This window comes from Echeneis naucrates, chromosome 4, assembly GCF_900963305.1.
Source record: "Echeneis naucrates chromosome 4, fEcheNa1.1, whole genome shotgun sequence".
NCBI classification, from domain to species: Eukaryota; Metazoa; Chordata; class Actinopteri; order Carangiformes; family Echeneidae; genus Echeneis; species Echeneis naucrates.
The window spans coordinates 4,702,006-4,723,792 of NC_042514.1; the positions used below are offsets into that span (position 1 = coordinate 4,702,006).

Sequence of the window (21,787 nt, forward strand, 5' to 3'; positions counted from 1 at the left end):
GACCATTAAAGAGAGAGCACTTGTCTCTTCTGTATGGGGTGATAGTCCTGCTTTTGGTTTTCACTTTATTCTGTGTTCTAAATTAAACCAAGGAGTATATCTTTAAGCTAAAAGGCAACCAACATTACTCCGTGTCAGGGTGTGTAAAATAATACAGCAAGACATCCCAGGACTAAATATCCTGGGATGTCGACAAAACTGACCATTTTAATGCAACTAAATCCAGTTTGGGGCTTTTTTTTTTTTTTTTTTTTTTACAAAAACGTCTCGACTGGATTCCCAAATAAATGTAAAATACTCACAAAATACATAAAATAAGTCATGAAAGGAAGTAAGAATACTAAAGCGGTCATAAACCTGAGTCTGTTAAAGCTGCAGATAAAATAGATTCTTTATACACACAATATTTTACAACACTGTGAGATCTCATAGCTCTCGCTGACTCGTTTGGAGAAAATGTGTTTCTGGTTGTTTTGATTCTTCCCGAAATAGCCGAGTGTGAAAGAGGAGCAGAGACGGAGGTGAGATATGTCGTTTGTTGTTGAGAGATCAGAACGTAAGCTGAGTGTGTTTGTGTGAAGACAGGAGTGCCAGTTTGGAACAACCGTCCGGTCCAGATGTTCTACCAGCACCACGACAGGGCAGCCCCCTCCTACAGCAAAGGCTCATGGGAGGGCCAGAGGAACAGGTAAGCTGCCACCCATTTCTGATGGCTGTGGAGGTCAGATCCTCACAGAGGCAAAAACAACACTTCTTACCTGTAATTGCAAGAATGATCCTGTATTTCCCATGTCGATGCCCAACAATCTCTTTCAGTGCCTCCCTCCATCTCTGGCTCACAGACTTCACCTCCATCTCCTTCAATATCATACAATCATTTCACATTTGTATTCTGTGAATTTCTCAGTGAAGCCACTCGTCCATCAGAAGCTTACAGAGTGTGTGCTGCTGCACCGTTTGACTGAGCAGAATCATTTAAAGAGTCCTTTTTTTAGCAACAACCATATAAAACAAATATAGATAATAAATAAACAAGAAATGCAAACTGCAAGATTTTAAAAAAAGGTAAAGTGGCAGTGAGAAGGTGTTTTCCAGTAGTACAAAAAGAAAAGTGATGTGGATATAATGAGTGTTGCGTTTAAAGTCACTGGTCACTTTGTGCAGGTTAATCCATTCGGGTGTCAGTCTTGGGCAGTAAAAAAGAGAACATGGCTGTTTTCAGCACGTGACAGCAAATCCTCATCCACTTCCCTCAGAGAAGGTCGTTTCCAGTGAGTGGGTGACAGTCTGTTAGCAACAAGTTGACAGCATTTGGTTTTGGTTACTGTAGAAACTAAATAATGCCCTGCCAGTTACTGAAAGTGAAAATAAATAAATTATTATAAATGAAATAACTTAAAAAAAAAAAAAAGTTATTTGTCTTTTTCAAGGTCAAAGGTCAACCTGCGTATCCAGGATGTTTAGGTTGAAAAGGATTTAGCTGGAGGCTTTGGTGTCAAACTTGACCTTGAATGTTAAGGCACAGAGTGCTGATGCTGCCTGAATCTGTCAGCTTTGTGATACACTTTACATTCTGGTGTGAAGCGGCTCTGTGTGAGGACAGTGTCTGTGTGACACCACCACCGTGGGTCTCACATCCACACCATCCAGCGCACACAGCTGTCCATCTCCAGAAAACGAGCCAGTAAAAATAAATGTGACGCATGTATGAGTGTGTGAACGTTTTCATGACAGGTTTCCAGATAAGCTGAGTGTGATGGCGCGTCTGGATCAACGCTGGTGAGAAGAGAAGTTATCACAACACAGCACTCACACAGTTGTAGACAAAGTGCAGTAGAGTAGTATTGGATCATACAACAACGCACAACATTTTCTAGTAAAACAGTTTGGTCACTTCAGGGATCCCTCTCTGTAGTTGTGTATCTGTTCCTTTCCCCCACAATTCAGCAACATTTGAAAAGAGCCATCAAATTTAGCACTGCTGGGCCGTTTTTGTATTTTTCAGTGATATCAGATTAAATTGTGCGTTTGGTCGTTGTCTATTAATCCGTGGTTGTTCATGTTATTAGAAGTAAACGTTTTTAGGGGCTTAAAAGGGACCTCACCATCCATTGGTGGCCAGCAGGAATCACAGTGGGACATATTGACAAGAAATAAAAAATAACTGTAGTTGTAACTGTAATTATTCGGTCATATTAAGGTGTTTGGACAGGGAGCTTTGCTCGACCATCAACCTCTCAGTATGCCTGCTTTTATCTGGTTTTAAACTTGCTGTGTGTGCCATTGTTGTCATTATATCTCCTGATGTATTTGGTTTGTTTGTAGAGAGTGAAACTCCACACACAGCTGCTTTGATGAGGATCTCCCAGGTTTTTCTGGGGTGACCAGAGAGCCCCCCCTGGTGTCCCGGCTCGGGACCACCGATGAACCGTTTGGCTTGTATAAGGAGGAGCTTCTCACACCGTTTACTGTAAACTCCAACCCATCACAGCTCTCCTCAGGCGGCAGCCCCTCGCTCCTCTGATCCAGGTGTCACATTCCTCACCTGGGCCACAGTCTTCCCCTCCTAACCCGGCTCAGTGTGAAGTTCAATGGCAGATGAAGCAGAAACATTTGGTGGAAAATAAACCACATTAGATTAATTAGGTAATTTATTATTTCAGTAGGAATTTAACTTCTTTATCAATTATACCAGCATTCAGGGAAAACCTTTACGGGAGAGCAGACACAAGTTGTGTAACGCTTTAGGAAACTTTTTAGAGTTAACCAGGCAGTCAGATCTGTGAGTGAACTGAATGTGTTGTCCTTACAGCTCGGACCACAGGGCCAGCCCACGTCAGTGTCTGCTGATGTGGTGGACACTGACCTGTCTGACAATGTGATGTCACAGGAACCGGGGGGATTTAAACACAGTCCATGTGCACGTTTGTGTATAAAAACTGTCACAGTGTGTGTTTGTGGGAGGCTCTGGGTGTCGGGTCTGGCCTGGTCTATGGAGGTCGTCGTCTCTCTGTGTTGCAAAGGAGCAGTCAGACAGCTCTGAGCCCAGTTCTCTGGGGAGGGTGGTGGTGGTGGTGGGGGGGGGGCTGGGTATTCCTAGTGCAGCCTCTGGATCTTTGACTTACAGACACTGAGGTGACAGCACAGGAGCCCAGAGGTTGTGTTACCAGAAGCCATGCAGGGTGCCGCTGTGGTCGTGCTGCTGCTGCTGCTCAGCTGCGTAAGTTTCTCCGTTTCATTGGTCTTAAAACATTGTTGACGGATTTTAGTTAAAAACTGTTTGAGAACTTGTGGAAGGCAACTAAAGATTTGTGTTTTTGTAGAAAAAAAAAATAGAAAGCGATTTGAAAAGATTCACTGTCAGTAAAACTGTTTCCTGCAGACTCCTAAAGGAGTTGAAGAACATCCCTCAGTTTTCAAACATCATTTCAGAGCATTTGAAAGCATCTGGGTAGTTTTGAAGTGTAATCATTTTGACATTTTAAGCTCCATCTTACTCTTTGGAAAAGGCTGAAAACTACGCTATTATGTTCCACCTTCAGTTTTTTCTGTGGTTCTGTAAATGGCTTTCCAGCAGTGCCATTGTGTGGGTGTGTGTGTGTGTGTTTTGATTTTTTACGTGGTGCTCACATATCTCTGCATCAGGTGGGAGAGAGGAGCAAACCTCTTAGAGAGCGTGGAGAAGATGTCACTCTGTTTGTCACAGTTGAATTAAGTGTTTCGTCAAAATGGTGCCCACATGGAGACACATTGAACCACAGCAGCTCTTGGATTTGGACTTCATGCAGTGTGACTACATGCTGACTCATTTATTTCTCCTGCATTTACGCTCGTGCTTACTGAGGCCTGGCATATTTGCACAATGAAGCTACCAGCAAAGCCGTAAATATTGAGCTATCTGCTTGTTTGGGATGTGGTCGTGTGGTGACGAGAGTTCCTCTGGTGCATCCAGAAGTCATTTTAAACAAAGAAATTAAGGTTGTATCAAAGGTCCCTACATTTCCTCTATTCTGTTACCTTTTCTTTTTTTTAACTCCTCTTTCTCCCTGCAAAAAGGGATTTAAAAAGACAGTTATATGTGATCTACAGCTAAATGAAAACAATGAGAGTGGAGCTCAGACACACTCCCAGTCAGATTTTTTTATTATTATTATTATTATTATTATTTGGGCCCCAGCATGCATCAGAACAGTGAGGTTTTAAAAGTTGTAGAAACGTTCAAATTCTCTGTCAGGTCTGATCTGAATATGAATTTGTTGCCTCCTGGTGGTTATTTTAGGAAAAAGACGTACAGACTGACTGCTGTCATGAAAATAAAACTCATGTTTGAAGTTAGATTCATCTTCTGCCTAATTTGTGTGTACTTTGGGGCATTCAGGGCATCGTGTTTGCATCAGGAGACCCTTCAGCAGCCGAGCAGCTCTGTTCAGATCACAGCAACAGTTCAGCTCTGACAGACACACAGGTACAAAAAACCTGCCGCTCTTCAGTCATCTGCAAAAAGGTGTCTACATGATAGGCTTTGAATCACCAATAAAATGCCCTGATGGTATCGATTCAGCTGACATTAATAAGCATGATTTTATTCTACTTTAAAATCGCATGTGTGCGTTTTATTTGTTGTTCTATTGTCTCTGTGTATGTAGACGTCGTTCCTGTCTGTGTGGCAGCCGCGCAGCGTCTCTCAGCAGCTCAACATCATGAACACGTTGATTTGTTTTGGATACTAACTGCCTCTTGCACTTGTGTGTGATTCCACAGTAGTACATTTCTATGGGAGTGTTTACATTTCTCAACTCCTTTCATATAATCCGAGAGGCGAATAATGAAGTGTAACTTTGAACCTGGAGGCCTCGTTGACATTCTTGTCTTGTTTGTGTCCTAGAATGAGTTCTTGTTTTAGAGCTGTTATTTAGAGCGCCAAATGATAGTTTAGTGATAAAACTTATGTTGGTTTTTTTTCTCACAGTGTATCTTGGGGATATGCAGTAATGTTTCTCATTATTCAAATCTTTCCAATGAGGTTGGAGCCGTCGATGAGCTGACAGCTCAGCCTGACCTGAGAGGATCATCCGGGCCAGAAAATTCCCCTCAAACCCCGTCTCTGCCGGCCGCTCTCTCTGAGCTGGCATCCAGGCTGGAGCCAGGAAGGAGCACCTCCCCGCTGAAGTCACGTGTTTGTCCAGACACAGACGGAGGAGAGACCGAGGCTGCAGTGAAAACCCAGACTGAGCCGCTGAGCTCACCCATCACAGAAAAACACAAACCAGAGACTGTGTGTCAGGAAACACAAGGTGGATCTGAGGGGCCACAGCCACACTGTTGGACTGATTTGGCCCCTGACATATCGGAGACAGTGAAGGAACCACAGAGAACAGGGAACATGACAATAACCACGCCTTTGACAGACACACATCCAGGACTAGTTCCTCAGCCGTCAGCTGCAGCTAGCCAGGGCTCAGAGAGTGATGCCAAACATGTCTTGGAAAATGTTGAGACGGCTATTTCGAGTCCAAACATTCAGCCTGTGGACCCCACGGCTCCAGGCGTTGCACCAGGATCCACAGGGCCAGCTGCGGAAACTGCAAGTCCTGAAAAGGCCTTCTCCAACAGCCCACAGGTCTCTGAGATCAGCAGCACATCTGCTCTGATCTCAGGGTCCACCACTGAATCTGGGTTTGATACTTCCTCTGTTTCCTCATCTGAAGACAGAATCACACAGACTCCAGCACCTGTGGTTGCCCCTCCACCCTCAGTTGTCAGTAGTTCCTCCCTGAAAGCTTTTAAAGCAACGTTATTGGAGGGAGCTCTGACAAAGGACGGTGATGCACCTCAACGAGAACTAGCCCCAAACCTGACTGCTATAATCCCCACATCGCAAAGTAACAGGAATACAATGTCAGAGATGGATAAAGGTTCAGATCAAGAAGTAAAAGAGGAAACAGAACTGGGAGAAGAGTTGGAAAGTGTTTCACCCAAAACAGAATCATCGGAGGGAGGACAGCTTCCAGGGGCCGGGCCGGGGAGCGTCTTAGGGATCAGTGAAGATGAGACAGATTTAAAGGTGGAGGAGGCAGAAATACATGCAGAGATGGAAGAAAATTATCACAATGAGACTGACAACTTTGAAAAATATAAACAGCATTCATTTGATTGGACCGCTCAGTTTAGCAATGAAGCCTTCACCGTCCAATCAGAGACTGAATCTGTGCAGCAGCCTGTGGAAGCAGCCAATCAGCTGCCTACATACTCCGTCCGACATCACAGGGCAGGACTAAGACCTGGAATCAGAGGTCAAAGGGTAAGGCATTATTCATTTAAGTGCTAAAATCAAAGCTGAACATCACACTTGAAATAATTTGTGTCATTATGCATCTTCACAGCAGTATTGAGGAAATCTGTGAAACTTTTAATCACGTTTGTGTGATGCTCTCATCTCCTTTTGTTTTGTGTGAGTGTGTACAGCTCTGCTTCGTGCCTGAACTGTGTATAAGTCAGCTCAGATGTGTGTGTTTCCCTTCTGAGGGGACGCTGTCCTCACTGAACTGCAATGACTCCCTCCTCTGGCTGACTGGCGGCACTGTAATCCTGACCTGTGGCTGCCGGAGTGTGCTGTTCCTTTTCTGAAACATTTTCAATCAATCATAATGGATCGACTCTTATCCAGATTTTTCTGTGTTAATCTTTCTTCAGGGACTGCAGGGACCACCTGGACTACCGGGACCACCAGGACCTAAAGGAGACAAAGTATGTCAGTTTCGTTCAGGCTGTCTGCTCTTACCAACCTTTGGATGCTGTTTTCTCATGCTCAGAATTTTCTCAGAGTCCATTATCACTCTTGTGGTTCCTCACTTTGCCAAACAATAATCAACACCTCGATTCTCAAAACGCAGCTGGGAGACACGGCGATCAAAGCCTATTATTTCCTGTCCTCGTAGGGCTATCAAGGCGTTATGGGCCGGACTGGACGGACAGGATACAGAGGCCCCATTGGTCCTCCTGGGATGCCTGCCATTGTTGTATTTAAAACCTCTGAAGAAGAATGGGAGGCTTTCAAGGTAAACTTGCCTCTGTGCTACACACACTGTTCAATGCTGAAGGTGAAAATAAAATGTAAATATTACGTAGACTTACTGAGAAAAAAAAAAAATTCTTTTTGCATAAATATTGAGGGCTTTTTCTCTTTTTGTCTTGAGGCTTTGCAGGACATGACTTTCAGGATGTATTAGTCAACGAGCATCACTTGTGATGTTTTTCATCACCGTATAAAACAAGACTGATTTGACAGTTCAAATACAGATCTTATAGCACAGTTACTTCTTCTCTTGCATATATAAAGAAAAGGACCACAAACATACAAGGACATTTCTAAGCTGTGAGTAAATATTCTGACGCGTTCTCATTTCAGTTCTGATTGTTTTTGTGTCGTTTCTCTGCAGAAAAACAACTTCTACAAAAAGCTGGTCTCTTCCTGGCCTGTAGGTGTTTCTGAAAGAATGCACCTGGAATCCTTTGTTCATAAAATAACCGAGACATTTAGTTTGATGATCAGTTTTTTTTGTCAACGTCATTCTTATTACAGACATTATTATTCATTTACTGCCAGTGTAAAAATACTACGACTACATTTTTATAAACTACATTAATATAAAGTATAAAGTGTTACTTCAATACTGTGAAGACTTCTGAGTGAGTCTTTTTTCATCTTCAGAAACTAAAGGGGCCTCCTGGGCCCCCTGGCCCTCCTGGAGATGATGGGCCAATTGTAAGTAGATATAAGTGTAATAGATTAATTAAAGTCCAGGACTAATCTTGATAAAACTCTAGAAACTGTTGTTGGCTCCTGCTCTTCTAGGGACCGCCTGGTATTACTGGGAAACAAGGCCCTCGAGGAGTTCAGGGGAAAATAGTAGGTATCTCTTCACTACTTCACCCGATAAGAGCTGAAGAGGTTTTGTTGACCAGATTGTGTGTTAACTGAATGTTAATTTGACTTCATGTGTTAGACACAAAAAAAGCCATTTCTAAGCTTCATGTGCTGCACTTTATATAACAAACATCCACATTTAGGCTAACTTCATTACTCTTATTGAAAACACGGCATAATGTATTATCTACAAACGGTTTCCATGGTGATGACATGCAGTTGCTATGGAGTTAGAAGTTACCAAGGCGATGCGAGATGGGTGAAGGGTCAGAATCTGACCGATATGATGGAGACTTGGACCCACAGAAGAGGGAAAAAAAATATCAGTTTTGGGATGTTTAAACATTATTGTGTATCCTTTTTGCTTGTCGTTGTTGAGATGACGATATTGAATCTGTGTCAATACCGGAAGAAATATTGTAATAATATCTGAGACGTCCCTGCAGTGGGTCAAACCATTTCTTAATGTGACCGCTGCATGAATGGCTCTAATTCTGTGTAGCATCAGCTCACGGACACACTGCAGCTCATCATAGCAATAATTATCTATTTAACTTGTTTAATACACTTTTATTATTTTCATACCTTCAGAGCTTCTGAGCCAGATTTTTCTTTTTAGTCTCGTTATACATGTGTGATGAAGTCTAAGTAATTTTATCAGCAGTAGTGGAAAGTAATTCATTCCATTTATGTTGAGTACTTAAGTTAAATTTGGAGGTATTTTACTCTCCGACCCATTACATTCAGTCACCAGCATTAGTTAAACGCAGAGATACTGTAACTATGGGCCTATGCTGTACCAGGCTCCCCTTCAACCTCAAGAGAAAGACTGACTGTTGTATCATTCAGATTTGTAATCGGCAGCATCAGGTTTAGCTTCCAGCCATGGTTACATGTGCTGTCATGGTGAAATAGGTTACTGGGATATATTCAAGTTGAATTTTGGAAATTTGAGGTGATATCTACACCGTATTTATTTTTCTTTTGAGGATAATGTCACCATAGAAGCACAAAAAGGATTCTTCAAATAAGGCATCAATGCATCGTTAACAAACACAAACTTTGTGTTGTGTTGTGCTCCAGGGCAGTGCTGGACCACAGGGTCTGCCAGGTCCTCAGGGTCGGCCTGGAAGAGACGGGGACTCAGGAGTGGATGCTGACCCAGGCCCCCCAGGGTTACCTGGAGAACAGGTAAATAGTACAAAATGGAATAGAATAAAATAAAACTTTATTGCCCGCTGTGTTGGAAAATTGTCTTTGTGTTACTGAATTTCAGCTTGATAAATTCACCTTGTGTTTGACTTTACAGGGCTTCCAAGGCTACAGAGGAGAGAAGGGCAGTAAAGGGGAGCTGGGTGAGTGGGTAAGAGTGGACTGGACTTCTAATGTTATGGGGATTTAAATTATGGAGGCCTAAGTATATACATTTGTATTTTTCTACCTCCATGTCTGTCTGTCTGAGGTTTTGCAGCTGCAGATCAAATCCCATTTTTTCTGCTTTTAGGGTTATCATGGAGAGGCAGGAGAGCAGGGACACAGAGGGCAGAAAGGATTTAAGGTTAGTTTCAGGATCTAACACAGCCAGTCTGTAAGGAGTAGAGGGATGAAATCTCATTGTAATTTCTGTCTCTCGCAGGGAAACAAAGGCGTCAGAGGCCTTGTTGGGCTCCCCGGCTACATAGTGAGTACATTATCCAGCATTATTTGGTCATTATGAAGTAAACCAATAACGGCTTCTTCTTGTATTGCATGACCATCACACTGAGGGGTCCTGTATTTACAGGGGGGGCCTGGGGCCAGGGGTCCTTCTGGTTTTCCAGGACCACCAGGACCTGTGGTCAGTGCCACCAGATGGTGATCAGTGAATTATCCATATCGATGACCATGTAAATATGCAAGATCTTGACCACAGGCATTGTTGCTTCTTATTTTTTTAAGGGAGACGTCGGAGCGGCAGGCTTTAGCGGACCACCAGGCCCACCTGTAAGATACATAAAGCACTTGAGACCAGATGACTTGTTTAGATTAAACAAATAAAGCTGCCATGAAAAGAAGAAGTATCTGTTTTGTTTACTCTTCAGGGCAAAATGGGCCCCAGAGGACTGAAGGGTGTCATCGGAGTTAATGGACCTCCAGTAAGTCGACAATGAGTTGAAACAACTGAAATCAGATAATAAAAAATATTTGTAAACAAGTATTTAATCCTGCCAGGGCCATCAAGGTGAACTCGGTGCCAAAGGACCAGTTGGACTGCAGGTATATTTAAAGAGACTGACTAATCATTTGTTCACCTTAATAAATGTCTGATCTTTATGCACATGCTCTGTTTCAGGGAGAGCCAGGTCCCAGTGGGACGGTTGGATTTCCTGGCGTCCGTGGCCCTCAGGTAAATCAAGATTCAGATTTACAGTGAATTGGTAGCTGGGCCTGATATACGATATGATCTCCAGACAAAATATTTGAAGAGATTTGTGAAAAAGACCATCATTCAGAAAGTAGTTCTGTTGTTGTGTTGGCTGCATTGTTGTAGCTGAGGTAACAAAGTAAAGTGGACGCTGGCAGTCACATTTGATATTGTATGTTTAAAGTTGTTTAAACGACACGCCATCATTACTGTGAAAGATACCGATAATGGCTTATAGCTGACACACACTCACTAATTGCCCGATATTAAGCATTAAGCTAATTAAAATGTGAGTGCCAGTGTTCTCAAGACCATCACTCAGTTTAATAAGAGGTTATTTGTCCTATGTTTTTTTTTTTTTTTTTTCTTTGCCTGTGGCCAGTCAATAATACACATTCATCATGCATAACACAAATGAATTAAAGAAATCATCTTCCATATATTTTCACTCAGGGAAATCCAGGACCAGATGGACCTCCAGGTCCTAAAGGGGACCCAGTGAGTACACTTCATATGAGATATAAGATACTGGGGATAAAAAAAAAAAAAAAATCAGCATGGATTGCTTTTCTTTTTCTGGATTACTCTTTTGTTTCACCAGGGTGATGCAGGTGATGAAGGATCAATAGGTGAACCCGGACCGTCAGGACTTAATGTAAGACCGCTGGGGTTAGGGTTAGGGTTAGAATGAGAAAAAAATACTAATTCAGACTAACTCATTCATTCAATCATTTTTGTTCTCTCTTACAACAGGGAGCCAATGGGAATCCAGGAAAGCCTGGACCCTCAGGTGATCCCGTAAGATTACTTAAAGCAATTTCATTATTGGCTGAAGCTAAAATGTTTCAAATCTATAGCAATATTCAATGAACTGTCAAGAACAGCCCATTTGGTGACTCACTACTGACCTAAATATGCAGGTATTTTTGTTTGCTTGTGTGTGTGTGTGTGTGTGTGTCTATGTGTGTTCATATTTCTCGACCAGGGGGCCAAAGCTAAGCAAGGTGACAAGGGTGAGTCGGGGTTTAAAGGAGACCTGGTGAGTTTTATTCTTCTCGTCATTCTTCAGTCGATTGTTTATCAGCTTATTTCCCACATCAGTGACTCTGTTCTGGGTCTTGCTGCGTATGTGTGTGTGTACAGGGGCCACCAGGACCTCCAGGTAAAAGGGGCTTTAAGGGGCGCAGGGGCCCAACAGGTTTTGAGGGACATGCAGGTCCAACAGGGCCAACGGGGCCTCCTGGACCTAGTGTGAGTTAAATGAAGTGAATGAGTGAAGACACGTTCACCGGAAATACTAGAACAACTGTAATCATCAGGTTTTTCCACTGTAGGGATTTGACGGCACCTTGGGAGAGCAGGGAGAGCAGGGAAAAGATGGGCCCAAGGTAGGTTTGCTGAAGCTGTAGAGTCGAGTGTAGAATTTTCTTCATATTGAATTTTTTTTTCCTGTTTGTGTAAATGCATGTTTGTTTCTGTAGGGAGATCGAGGGACAAGCGGCAGTCAAGGACCTCCTGGGCCTCGAGGTGACAAGGTGGGTACAAATATGGACGTTGATTGGGTTCAGTCGTGAAATCATTCAAACACTGACAAAGGATTTGCTTTTTATGTCAGCAGCATCCTAATCAAATATGTTCATTTTTCCCGTCAAAGGGTCGAGAAGGCCGAGCAGGATTTTCAGGATTGCCTGGGCCTCTTGTGAGTATGAGTGTGCGGAAGATATGTTCATTCTAGAGAGGATTGTTGTACTTAACCCTCAGTGATGATTTGTTGTGTTCTCTGTTTGCAGGGAGAGATGGGAAAATCTGGAGAGAGAGGAAATGACGGAGAACCTGGTATTAAGGTTCCTATGTGGTTACACTTCTTATTCTGTCCTGTTGTGATTTCTTTATTTATAACGTTTGTTAACACTTTAACATGGACTTGAAGCTGGTGCATATATTTTTTATTGACTTAGTCTGAAACAGATGTTGATAAGGTCTGTTTCTCTGTGTTTAAATTGTTTGTATAGGGAAAGCCTGGAGTCCCAGGGGTGACTGGACCTAAAGGCCTGAAGGTGATCAGATTTAAACGTTCCTTCTACATACCTGAAGATTATTATTATTATTATTATTATTATTATTATTATTATCCACTCCTTTAATGGCAGCAATGGATAAATGACGAGGCACTTTTTTGTACCTTGTAACATTGGCCAGTGAATATCATGTGATCTATCACAGTACTATATTTCATGGATCATTTGTGTGTTTCATATATTTCATACACTAAATACACACTGAAAAAAAAAAAAAAACAGTGTCAACATCCTTGCCACACTCTCTGTCTCCCATTTTAGGGATTTCAAGGTCATCTAGGAAACAGGGGGCAGGACGGACGTCCTGGAGCCCTGGTAAGGCCAAGCACCTGCAGTGCAGTCATATTTCTACTTTGTCTAAACAGCCAATACCTCCTTCATTTCCTAAACCTCACGTTCAATGCAAATGTGCATGTGTGCACATTTGCATTCCCTTTTGCATTTAGCTGCATCAGCTTCAGAGGACTCAAATCTGTGAAGAGATTGCGTGAATTACATCATTTTGGTGTTTAAATGTTATCAAATATGTGTGAAAACTATAGACTGTTACTGAATACACAGATGCATGCCGAAATTAGGTTACTCAGTCAGGCCACCAAAGTATGGCTCTCATATATTGAAGTTTTATATTCTTATTGTTGAGATAGTTGATTACATTGCTCGGAAATGAATTTGAGGTAACCAGGACACAGAAAAAATGATGTTAAACTTATAGCATGTTCCCATCAGGGCTCTGTCGGTGCAAACGGAATAAATGGAGACGCTGGACCTCCAGGGCCAAAAGTGAGTCGCAACTCAATATAGCTGAACAATTAAGTCAATTCTCTCAAATCTCTTACAGAAAAATATCTTTTTCACAGGGATTACCAGGAAAGGCAGGAGCCCCTGGCCTCCAAGGACATGTAGGGAAGGGCGTAAGTTCTTCATCATTTGATTTGATTTGATTTGAGCTGAGTTGAAAGGCAAACCCTTTCAAAGACCAAGCAGAAGAGGATTTTGGGTACTCGTTTAATCTCGTATGCCACATATTTTTCTTAGTTACATCCAGTTCTGGTATGGACGGGAAAGCTTCATAAATCTTGCATGGCCTTTGTGTTGATCGACAGGGGGAAGCTGGCAGTAGAGGACTGAAGGGGAAACCAGGAAAACCAGGAGAGAGAGTAAGTTACACACCATCAGTGTGTGATTTTGTATCTGCTACAGAGCAGAATCTTTGGGGAAAAGTTAAACTACATCATAATGTGTATTTCAGTTGGACTGTTGGTTTTCTTTAGGGTGTTAAAGGGAAAGAAGGGCCCAGGGGATTTCCAGGGGGTGATGGATCAAAGGTATGACTAACTTCAGAGCTTCATCTTCCTGTTCATCAGACTGAATCATTCTGATTCGCTTGTTTCTGACGTACATTTCATATTTCAATTGAATGCGGTGTTGATGTTATGAAGGGTAAGAGAGGTGAGGAAGGACCAAGGGGAAAACAAGGAGCTCCAGTAAGTGAATTATTTAGTGTTACCATCTCCACTCTGTCAGTTTATACAAAATGAGTGTCTGTTGAGTGTCTTTCTGAACTAATGATTGCGTCTTGCCGTGGTTCAGGGTGTGATGGGTATGTCTGGACCACAGGGATACAGAGGACTTCCTGTAAGATGATTTCAAGTCTCTCAATGATAAATGTGGTTGACTTAAATACATTTTAGCATTGACATTGTGTTAGGCTCTGAAGGACCCTGAAGATGTGTTAGGGTGTGGAGAATGTAAAGAATAGAAAGGATTCCTTCCTTTGTTTCAGCTTATTTTAACATCAACAGATTGTGATGTGCGGTTGTTGTGTTTGATTGTGATTTTGTAATTCATCGTTTTTTCCTTCAGGGTATTCAGGGTAACATTGGAGCCTGGGGTGAGATTGGCCCTCGTGGCCCTCCAGGTGACCCGGGGCCTCCAGGTCCAGTTGGCCCTCGTGGAGTTTCAGGTTACCCAGTAAGTTCATTTGTTTATTCTTTGTTCTGCAAGTTTGAACCGTAGTTTCTGAAAAGAATGCAAGTTTTGTGAGTTTGTGATTTCATACTTTCACTTAACATAAAGAAATGAAAACAAGTTCGGGGCTCGAGGTCGCCACCTAGCTGTTAATGTCAACACCAAAAAAGTTTGATGGAAGTCAAAGATAACGCTTCAAAATTATAGTACGCTTTCTTTCTGTAGCTAACCTCGCCATGCCTTCCTCATTTTCTATCAATAATATTGTCTTTGTCATGATAAGGAACGGCCTTTTGCACGTGATAAAAACAGCATAATAGTCTTTAAATACAGATTGAAATACATTTTAAATTTAATTAAATGAGTTTGTTGTGGATCTTCAGGTCCTCCCTCAGGGCAGAATATGCTGTACAACAGGCTCATGAAGTTCATCAGACGTTTTCAGTAGTTTTTGCTTTATTTTCTCCACATTTAGGGTAAAGATGGACCCCAAGGACCAACTGGAGCAGCTGGTGTTAAAGGAAATAAGGTGAGTTCTTCTGCCCATTTTTTTGACAACTTGAATTTCCCAGTAACTTGGAGTAATCTTGAAGTCTGTGAAACCGTCTGTGGATCCATTTGCTGACTCCCCTCTGTCTGTTGTTGCATGCTGTGTCTGCAGGGATCAGCAGGGGCTTTGGGACGGGAGGGAGCTGCTGGTCTCGATGGTGAGGAGGTAGATTGATTAGATTGTGTTGCTCACAGATTTGATTTTTATCTTGTTTCACCCTGGGTGAGAGGCCGAATCAGGCTTAATTGTGGGTTTGACTTTTTAGAAATACAGCTATAGCAATATTGTTTTTGTGGTTAGGGCCCAGGTGGGCTGAGGGGACCTGCGGGCCCAGACGGACAGAAAGGCATACATGTGAGTACATTTTTGTTTAGAAATGTTTCATATGTTTCAAAACTGGAAGTTGAAGATTACAACTGCCACTATAATTTAAAACACGGCGTTCTTTGTGCTAAATGATTTGTTTCGGTCACATCACAGGGTGATAAAGGGAGCCCTGGACCTGCTGGACAGAAAGGAATAAAGGGAGCCGAAGGGGACAAAGGCAATCGAGGGTCCCAGGGACCAAAGGGTCCACCTGGGAAACAGGTGAGTAAGACGTTAAATTTTATTAATATCATTTTACCCTTGAGTTTCATTTTACTTAGGATGATGCTGTCTGCATCTTTAAGTGTTCTGGTCTGTTTCTGCTCTTAATGTATATTAAGAAATAATTAATATTAATTAATATGCCTGTTTGATGCAGAGGGCTCCTGAATATTCCTGATTTGTGAGTTGAAAGAAGAAACTGTGTTCCCTTTGCTCTTTCTCTTCTGTCTATCTTCCTCTGCAGGGATACAGCGGTGCACCAGGAGACAGAGGAAAACAGGGCGTTCCCGGCCTCAAGGTCAGGAATTAAAATTTAAAACAGACGAACACAACAATGTAAGAAATGACCTTAAAAATCAGCTTGGTTTGAGTGTGAGTGGAGGCTGATGTCAAGTTATTGTTCAAGTTCTGACAGAAAACGTCTGATAACGACGAGAGTGACAATCTTTTCACAGGGAGAGCCAGGCAGGAGAGGTCCACCAGGCATGCCAGGCCAGTTTGGAGCAGGGGGCAACAGTGGGGCAGCCGGAGGCAAAGGCCAGAAGGGGCTGAGGGGACAAACTGTTCGTAACACTGCAGAATCTTTGTCTCGTAAATTGTGTGAAAATATTGTACATTATATAATTGTATAAATCTCTTTGTCATGACGATGATGGAGATGACGAGGAGGATACATCATATGATGTATAAGACATTTCTAACATGTTTTAATGTTACACAGCAGTAAATGAACACTGTCATTTCAGGGTCCCCCTGGGAGTATAGGTCCGCCGGGACAGATTGGACCATCAACGCCAGTATGTTTCATTTTAGATGGTTTTTATATTTTGACCATTATTAAATACTAATAATCATGAAAACACATAACTTAATGCAATGTCCCAGTCCAGGGCCTGAATCCTTCAGAGACTGTGGACTGCCGGTGCCAAGCTGAAATGGAAATCTGCTTTGTGTTCCCACTCTTACCATTGCTTCACATGGGGCAGCAGCTGTTGCTTAGCAATCTTGATGACATGTAAAAGCTGAGGTTTTAACAGTTTGTACTCCCAGCGGAAACTCAATACTTAGATTTAAAAGTATAATTTTCAGGCTCTCTGTTGGTGTTCACTACCAGTGTGCAATTATCTTGGGTTAGCTCGGGCTGTGAAGGATCCACTGGTTGGAGCCTTCATTCCTAAGAAAAAGAGGACAAATTTGTTGGTCACACATGAAGGAGCCTTAAAATGGCACAGCCTAGTGTGATGCAATCGGTCTTCAAATGTGGCCTTTGAAGGATGTGGCCTCTGAATTTAGACACATTTTATGACTGCGTAAAATGGCTGTTTTGACTTCATGAGGTGAAAGTTACAACTTAGTTACATACATGCCAGACTTTCATGTATTTTAAGTCTGTATGTGAAACCCACAACGTTGTAACTGTGTGTTTTTGTTTAGGGTTCGCCTGGCAGCAGAGGTGCTGATGGCAAAGCTGGAATCCCTGGAGTGAAGGTGTAATGTACCATTCTGATGCAGCAACGTGTGCTAACTGTCGGAACTTTGCTCTGCACATTTAAAGAGTTTCATCGATATTTGAAGCTTTCTCTGCTGTGTGTTGGCCCAATTCAGGGAAGTCTGGGTGAGACGGGAAAACACGGTCTTCCAGGCACCAAAGGAGACATGGTGGGTTTTCATGATGCAGCCTGAGGACATCATTAATCCAGTCAAGCGTGCTCAATGGTGTGCTTGAAGCGGTAACCACAGTGATACGCTGTGTCTATATAACCCTCTGTTTTTCCCAGGGAATAAGAGGTCACATAGGTGCAAAAGGAGAATCTGGAACACGAGGCATAATGGTAACATTTTTCATTTGAAAGTCCTCGCACATCTCTTCCTTTTTAATAAGACCTTTTGGTGTTACTGAATGGTGCAATTGGTATCAGTTCCAGAAGTCTTTACCTGCTGTGTAATTCAAAGACTGCGTGTCTCTTCTTCAGGGAACACCAGGGAAGGTCGGGTTCATGGGTTCTCCAGGTGCTAAAGGTCGACCTGGACCTGCTGGTCCTCCTGGGCTGCCAGGAACTGAAGGAATTCAGGGGCCAAAGGTACAAAGAAGACAGTGCTCAGTGACGATGTAAAGTTTTCTTCATAGAAATTGAGGTTTCCTGTGACTGTTTATATGGCAAGCTTTAGTTTTTGGTGCTTATCAGCAGCTGAAGTGTTTCCTGTAACTGTCTGAAAGGGAAAAAGAGCCCAGTCTGGAAGGAAAGGCAACAAGGGGGCACCTGGAAAAAATGTAAGTTGAATGACTGTTGTGATTTTGATCCCATAACAGGGAGACAGTATTTAAATGTACTTCTAAATAGGATTTAGAATTTATGGTCAAATCCTGGGCCTTAAATGTTTCTATTGAAATGTGGTTTGTAGGGAGATGAAGGCTCCCCGGGGAGACCGGGACCTCCTGGAAGACCTGGGAAAGCTGCAAGTATCCCTTCATATACATATATTAATGTAGAACTGTTACTGTTACATTCATTAGTGACTTCAAAACTAAAGAGTGTGGCATAAACTGAATATTATATTTCAACACATAAAGTTTAAATGAGGAGTGTGTTTTCATATTGGTTTCCTGTTTTGTGGTCATTTTCTCAGGGCCGGGGAGGTTTGGATGGGTTACTGGGGGTCGAGGGTAATGAAGGCGATCCGGTCAGTGACATTTACCAGTGCAGCATTTTACTTTGTTCCTGACCTTTTTTTTTGTGTGTGTGTAACGAAATATCATCCCTCCTGCATTTGTTCCAAAGGGTGATGTTGGTTTCATTGGAGCTCCTGGAACACCTGGCCAGCGTGGCAGCACGGTAAGTTCAATAAAGTTCGTGCAGCATCAAGAACCGACTGTGGTATGACATACAATTAAATTTATAGGGGAAAGCTGGGCCTCCAGGGATCAGAGGAAACACTGGACCAGGAGGGTTTAAGGTACAATCACGTCATCCATTTAGATCATAATCATATCTAAGTTCAGCTTAAATAACTCCACATCCTGCACTTCATTGTGTAATTACCTGTTCTGGGAAATTTGGCTCACTGATGTTTTATTGCACATCTCAGGGTAAAACTGGGCTGAAAGGCACGCGTGGACCTCCTGGACCTATGGGGCCAAAGGTTAAGTCTCCTTAACAGCCTCATTTAAAGGTCATTAATGCACGGGACATAATGCCTGCTTATACAAACACCTGCTGCATCACTGGTGTTGACACAGGGTATCCCAGGACTGAGAGGGGAGAAGGGTGAATATGGAAGTCCTGGTGCAAAGGTAAACGTCGTCACCACACAGTGAATGGGGTTTCTGTGACACACAAAATGTCCCAACTTAATGACAGTTGAGTTGTCCAAGAATCAAATAGCTGTTGTGGGAGCAGAATCTTTTTTCCTTCATACACAGGGTCCTCCGGGTGAGATGGGCATCCTCGGACCAATTGGGCCACCGGGGCTGAAGGTTGGTTTACATTATTTTGATTGTAAGACAATTAAAGTGCCAAAAACTTTGATGTTGATCGCGCTTCCAAAATGTTCTCAGGGGAATCCTGGTTTGCAGGGACTGAAAGGTCAAAAAGGTCGTAAAGGACATCAGGTAAAGTTTATTTTTCTTCAAATTTTAAACAGTTTTTATGAATGTAAATATAAATCCGTGTCTGATATTCACAGGGGGAGGCTGGTCCTCGTGGTCCGCCCGGGAGAAAAGGCTTCCACGGACCCCCTGTGCGTTGTTCTTCTATTCTACTCTTTAAATAGTTCACTGAAACATAAAATTTTAAAGTATTTTTTTCCTCGCTTTTATGCAGGGAGAGCATGGAGAAAAGGTCAGAGACATTTTTGTTATTATTTTATTTTCCCGGGTTTTGGATCATCATTGACCTGAACATGTCTCGAGTCAGAAAAACCAAGCACTTTCCTGAACACAGTTACAGTTTTCAGTCTGTCACTTTGATTGTGTTTGGATCTTTACAGGGAGTGAAAGGTTTCCCAGGCAGGAGAGGACAGAAGGGAGTGAAAGGAAAGCGTGGACCTGCAGTAAGATATTTTCAACACATAATGCAAATGAGCTGATTTAAAGATATAACCTAAGCAGCAGAGTTAAAAAAAGCCTTTCAAACTGAATGGACAGTAGTTTTGTGTCTTGGTATTAAAGTCAAAATGGTTTCCTTCACAGGGAAAACCAGGGGCAGCAGGCAAATACAGGCCGACACAAAGACAACGATCGAAACTTGGTCAAAGAATTGATCTAAGGCCCAAAACAAGAACTATTACAAGATCTAAAGTGAAAAACCTGCTGCTGTCCAGAAGAACATCCAGCCTCCTGAAGCAAAGGAAAGGACAGAAAAAAGTTGGTACAAGCTTTCCTCTTAAATTTCACACATTGTCCTCATTTTACTTTGCACTCACCTGTGCTTCAAATTCAAGGAGCCGTTTTAAGATTGGTTGTTATCTGGCTGGATGATGAAATCCACTGTAGAGACACAGGCCGGCAAACAGGAGGCTGACTCAAAGAGACGAGGCGGACGGACCCTTCAGCTGGGCCCTGGGAACCAAAGATGACCCTGCTACCACCTGCCATGAGCTGGGACTGGTACATCCACATCTGAATGACGGTGAGGGTCCGAACGCAGTCTGATGTTCTTCACCTGTAGACACTCTATCGTGAATTCTTCTCTCTCTCTTGTCTTTCAGGTTTCTTCTACATGGACCCCAACCAAGGCTGCCCCTATGATGCTGTGAGGGTCTTCTGTAACTTCACAGCAGGAGGAACAACCTGTATTGACCCTTTAAAGATGCAGGTACACTATCTCAAATAGAGGAAGCAGCGCGTGTGTGTGTGTGTGTGTGTGTGTATACCTGTTTACATTTACTATTTCTGATGTATGAAATTAGGGGATGTTGGAAACAGATTTTAAAATAAAACTCACTGCTTCATTGTTTAGATTAAATTTAGATGGGAACTAGAAAAACAGAAATCAGCAAGTTCTCCGCTGTGGTTTAGTCAGCAGCATGGAGGAAAAAAGGTAGGACTGACTCGTCCAAAGACCAAATGAGCAGGTTTTACCACATTAAACAGCAGCGAGCTGTTTGCTCTGACCGAAAGTGAGTGATTTCTGTCTTTCCCCCATAGTTCGAGTATGCTGGTATGGATGTTGTGCAGCTGAGGTTCCTGCGGTTACACAGCCACACGTCTTTCCAGCACATGACTGTCAGCTGTACAACGAACCACACAAGGGATGCTGCCACAACTGAATCAACCACCAGGAGAATTCACCTCCTGGGAGACTCTGGCAATGAAATTAACTCACACCTGATCACGACGTCTACAAAAGGCTGTGAGGTAATTCTGATTTACTTTGTAGGTATCAAAATTGGATTAAAACGAGCTCTACTGGAATAATTTGTATGTGCATGCCTCTAAATGAAAAGGAACAAACTGCACGCGTGTCTTTCTCTGCCTGATTATCTCGCAGGTGGAGGTAATTGTGAGGGTTCGGGGGAGCACGGAGCTAAATCGAGGCGATATGGAGTTACTTCCTGTCAGAGATCTGGGTGTACAGATTAGGGGACTAGTTCCCCTTGACCCTGAGATCTCTGTGGTCCTGGGACCCCTCTGTTTCTTGTGACCAATGAGTTTTGTGTGTGACTGTTTGTGTGTGCGCGCCTGTGTGTAATTAAATTCTGTAAATATTGTTTTCGTATAGAAAGCTGGGATATATGGTGCGATGTTTTACATGTTTTGAGGATTAACTTACTCAGTGCTGTACTGTATATTCTTTGTATTTATTGAATTGTCAAAAACTGATTGCATTGCTGTATTTTATCACATAAGCAATTTATAATAGTTATAATGTTTTTTCTTAAAGTTTTATGTGGTTCTGAAAACTCAAATCAAATTGAATTTACATTTGGTGTTTTTATTTACTTGTTTTGGGGGAATAAGGTGCAGCGCTATCAAAATAAAATGATTTTTTGGAGTGTGGAATGAAACTTGAAATGAGTCATGTGTATTTTATTTATTTCTAATGAACCTTCTTGTTAGCTGCCAAATTAGGAAATGCCCAGATTTTTTTGACCACTTTCCCACTCCTGACGTTTAGGGGTGTCCACTGGTCCAAATATAGTTGGATATAAATAATTTCCATGTAAGTTGTGTGACCATATGCACATTTAGTCAAAGTCAAAGTCAAAGTCAGCTTTATTGTCAATACCATGAGTATCTGATATACAGACATTGAAATGGAAGTACTCCC

The 21,787-nt window shown here is 42.5% G+C and overlaps 1 protein-coding gene across 1 annotated transcript; it reads left to right on the forward strand.

The window, feature by feature from the left end:
- The first annotated feature begins 617 nt into the window (after window positions 1–617).
- Window positions 618–20,350, forward strand: LOC115042054 (collagen alpha-1(I) chain). Its single transcript, XM_029500068.1, has 50 exons — window positions 618–688; window positions 2,389–2,470; window positions 2,813–2,878; window positions 5,024–6,301; window positions 6,694–6,747; window positions 6,939–7,058; window positions 7,440–7,478; window positions 7,712–7,765; window positions 7,856–7,909; window positions 9,011–9,118; window positions 9,237–9,290; window positions 10,009–10,062; window positions 10,260–10,313; window positions 10,933–10,986; window positions 11,085–11,129; window positions 11,317–11,370; window positions 11,475–11,582; window positions 11,666–11,719; window positions 11,813–11,866; window positions 12,122–12,175; window positions 12,344–12,388; window positions 12,671–12,724; window positions 13,270–13,323; window positions 14,003–14,047; window positions 14,276–14,383; window positions 14,856–14,909; window positions 15,042–15,095; window positions 15,411–15,518; window positions 15,763–15,816; window positions 15,974–16,081; window positions 16,265–16,315; window positions 16,953–17,006; window positions 17,124–17,177; window positions 17,297–17,350; window positions 17,492–17,599; window positions 17,737–17,790; window positions 17,922–17,975; window positions 18,147–18,200; window positions 18,299–18,352; window positions 18,420–18,473; window positions 18,606–18,659; window positions 18,757–18,810; window positions 18,940–18,993; window positions 19,075–19,128; window positions 19,203–19,256; window positions 19,340–19,357; window positions 19,506–19,568; window positions 19,708–19,881; window positions 20,011–20,146; window positions 20,226–20,350. The coding sequence occupies exons 1-50, from the start codon at window positions 618–620 to the stop codon at window positions 20,348–20,350; spliced, it is 4,572 nt and encodes a 1,523-aa protein (XP_029355928.1).
- The last annotated feature ends 1,437 nt before the right edge of the window (window positions 20,351–21,787 follow it).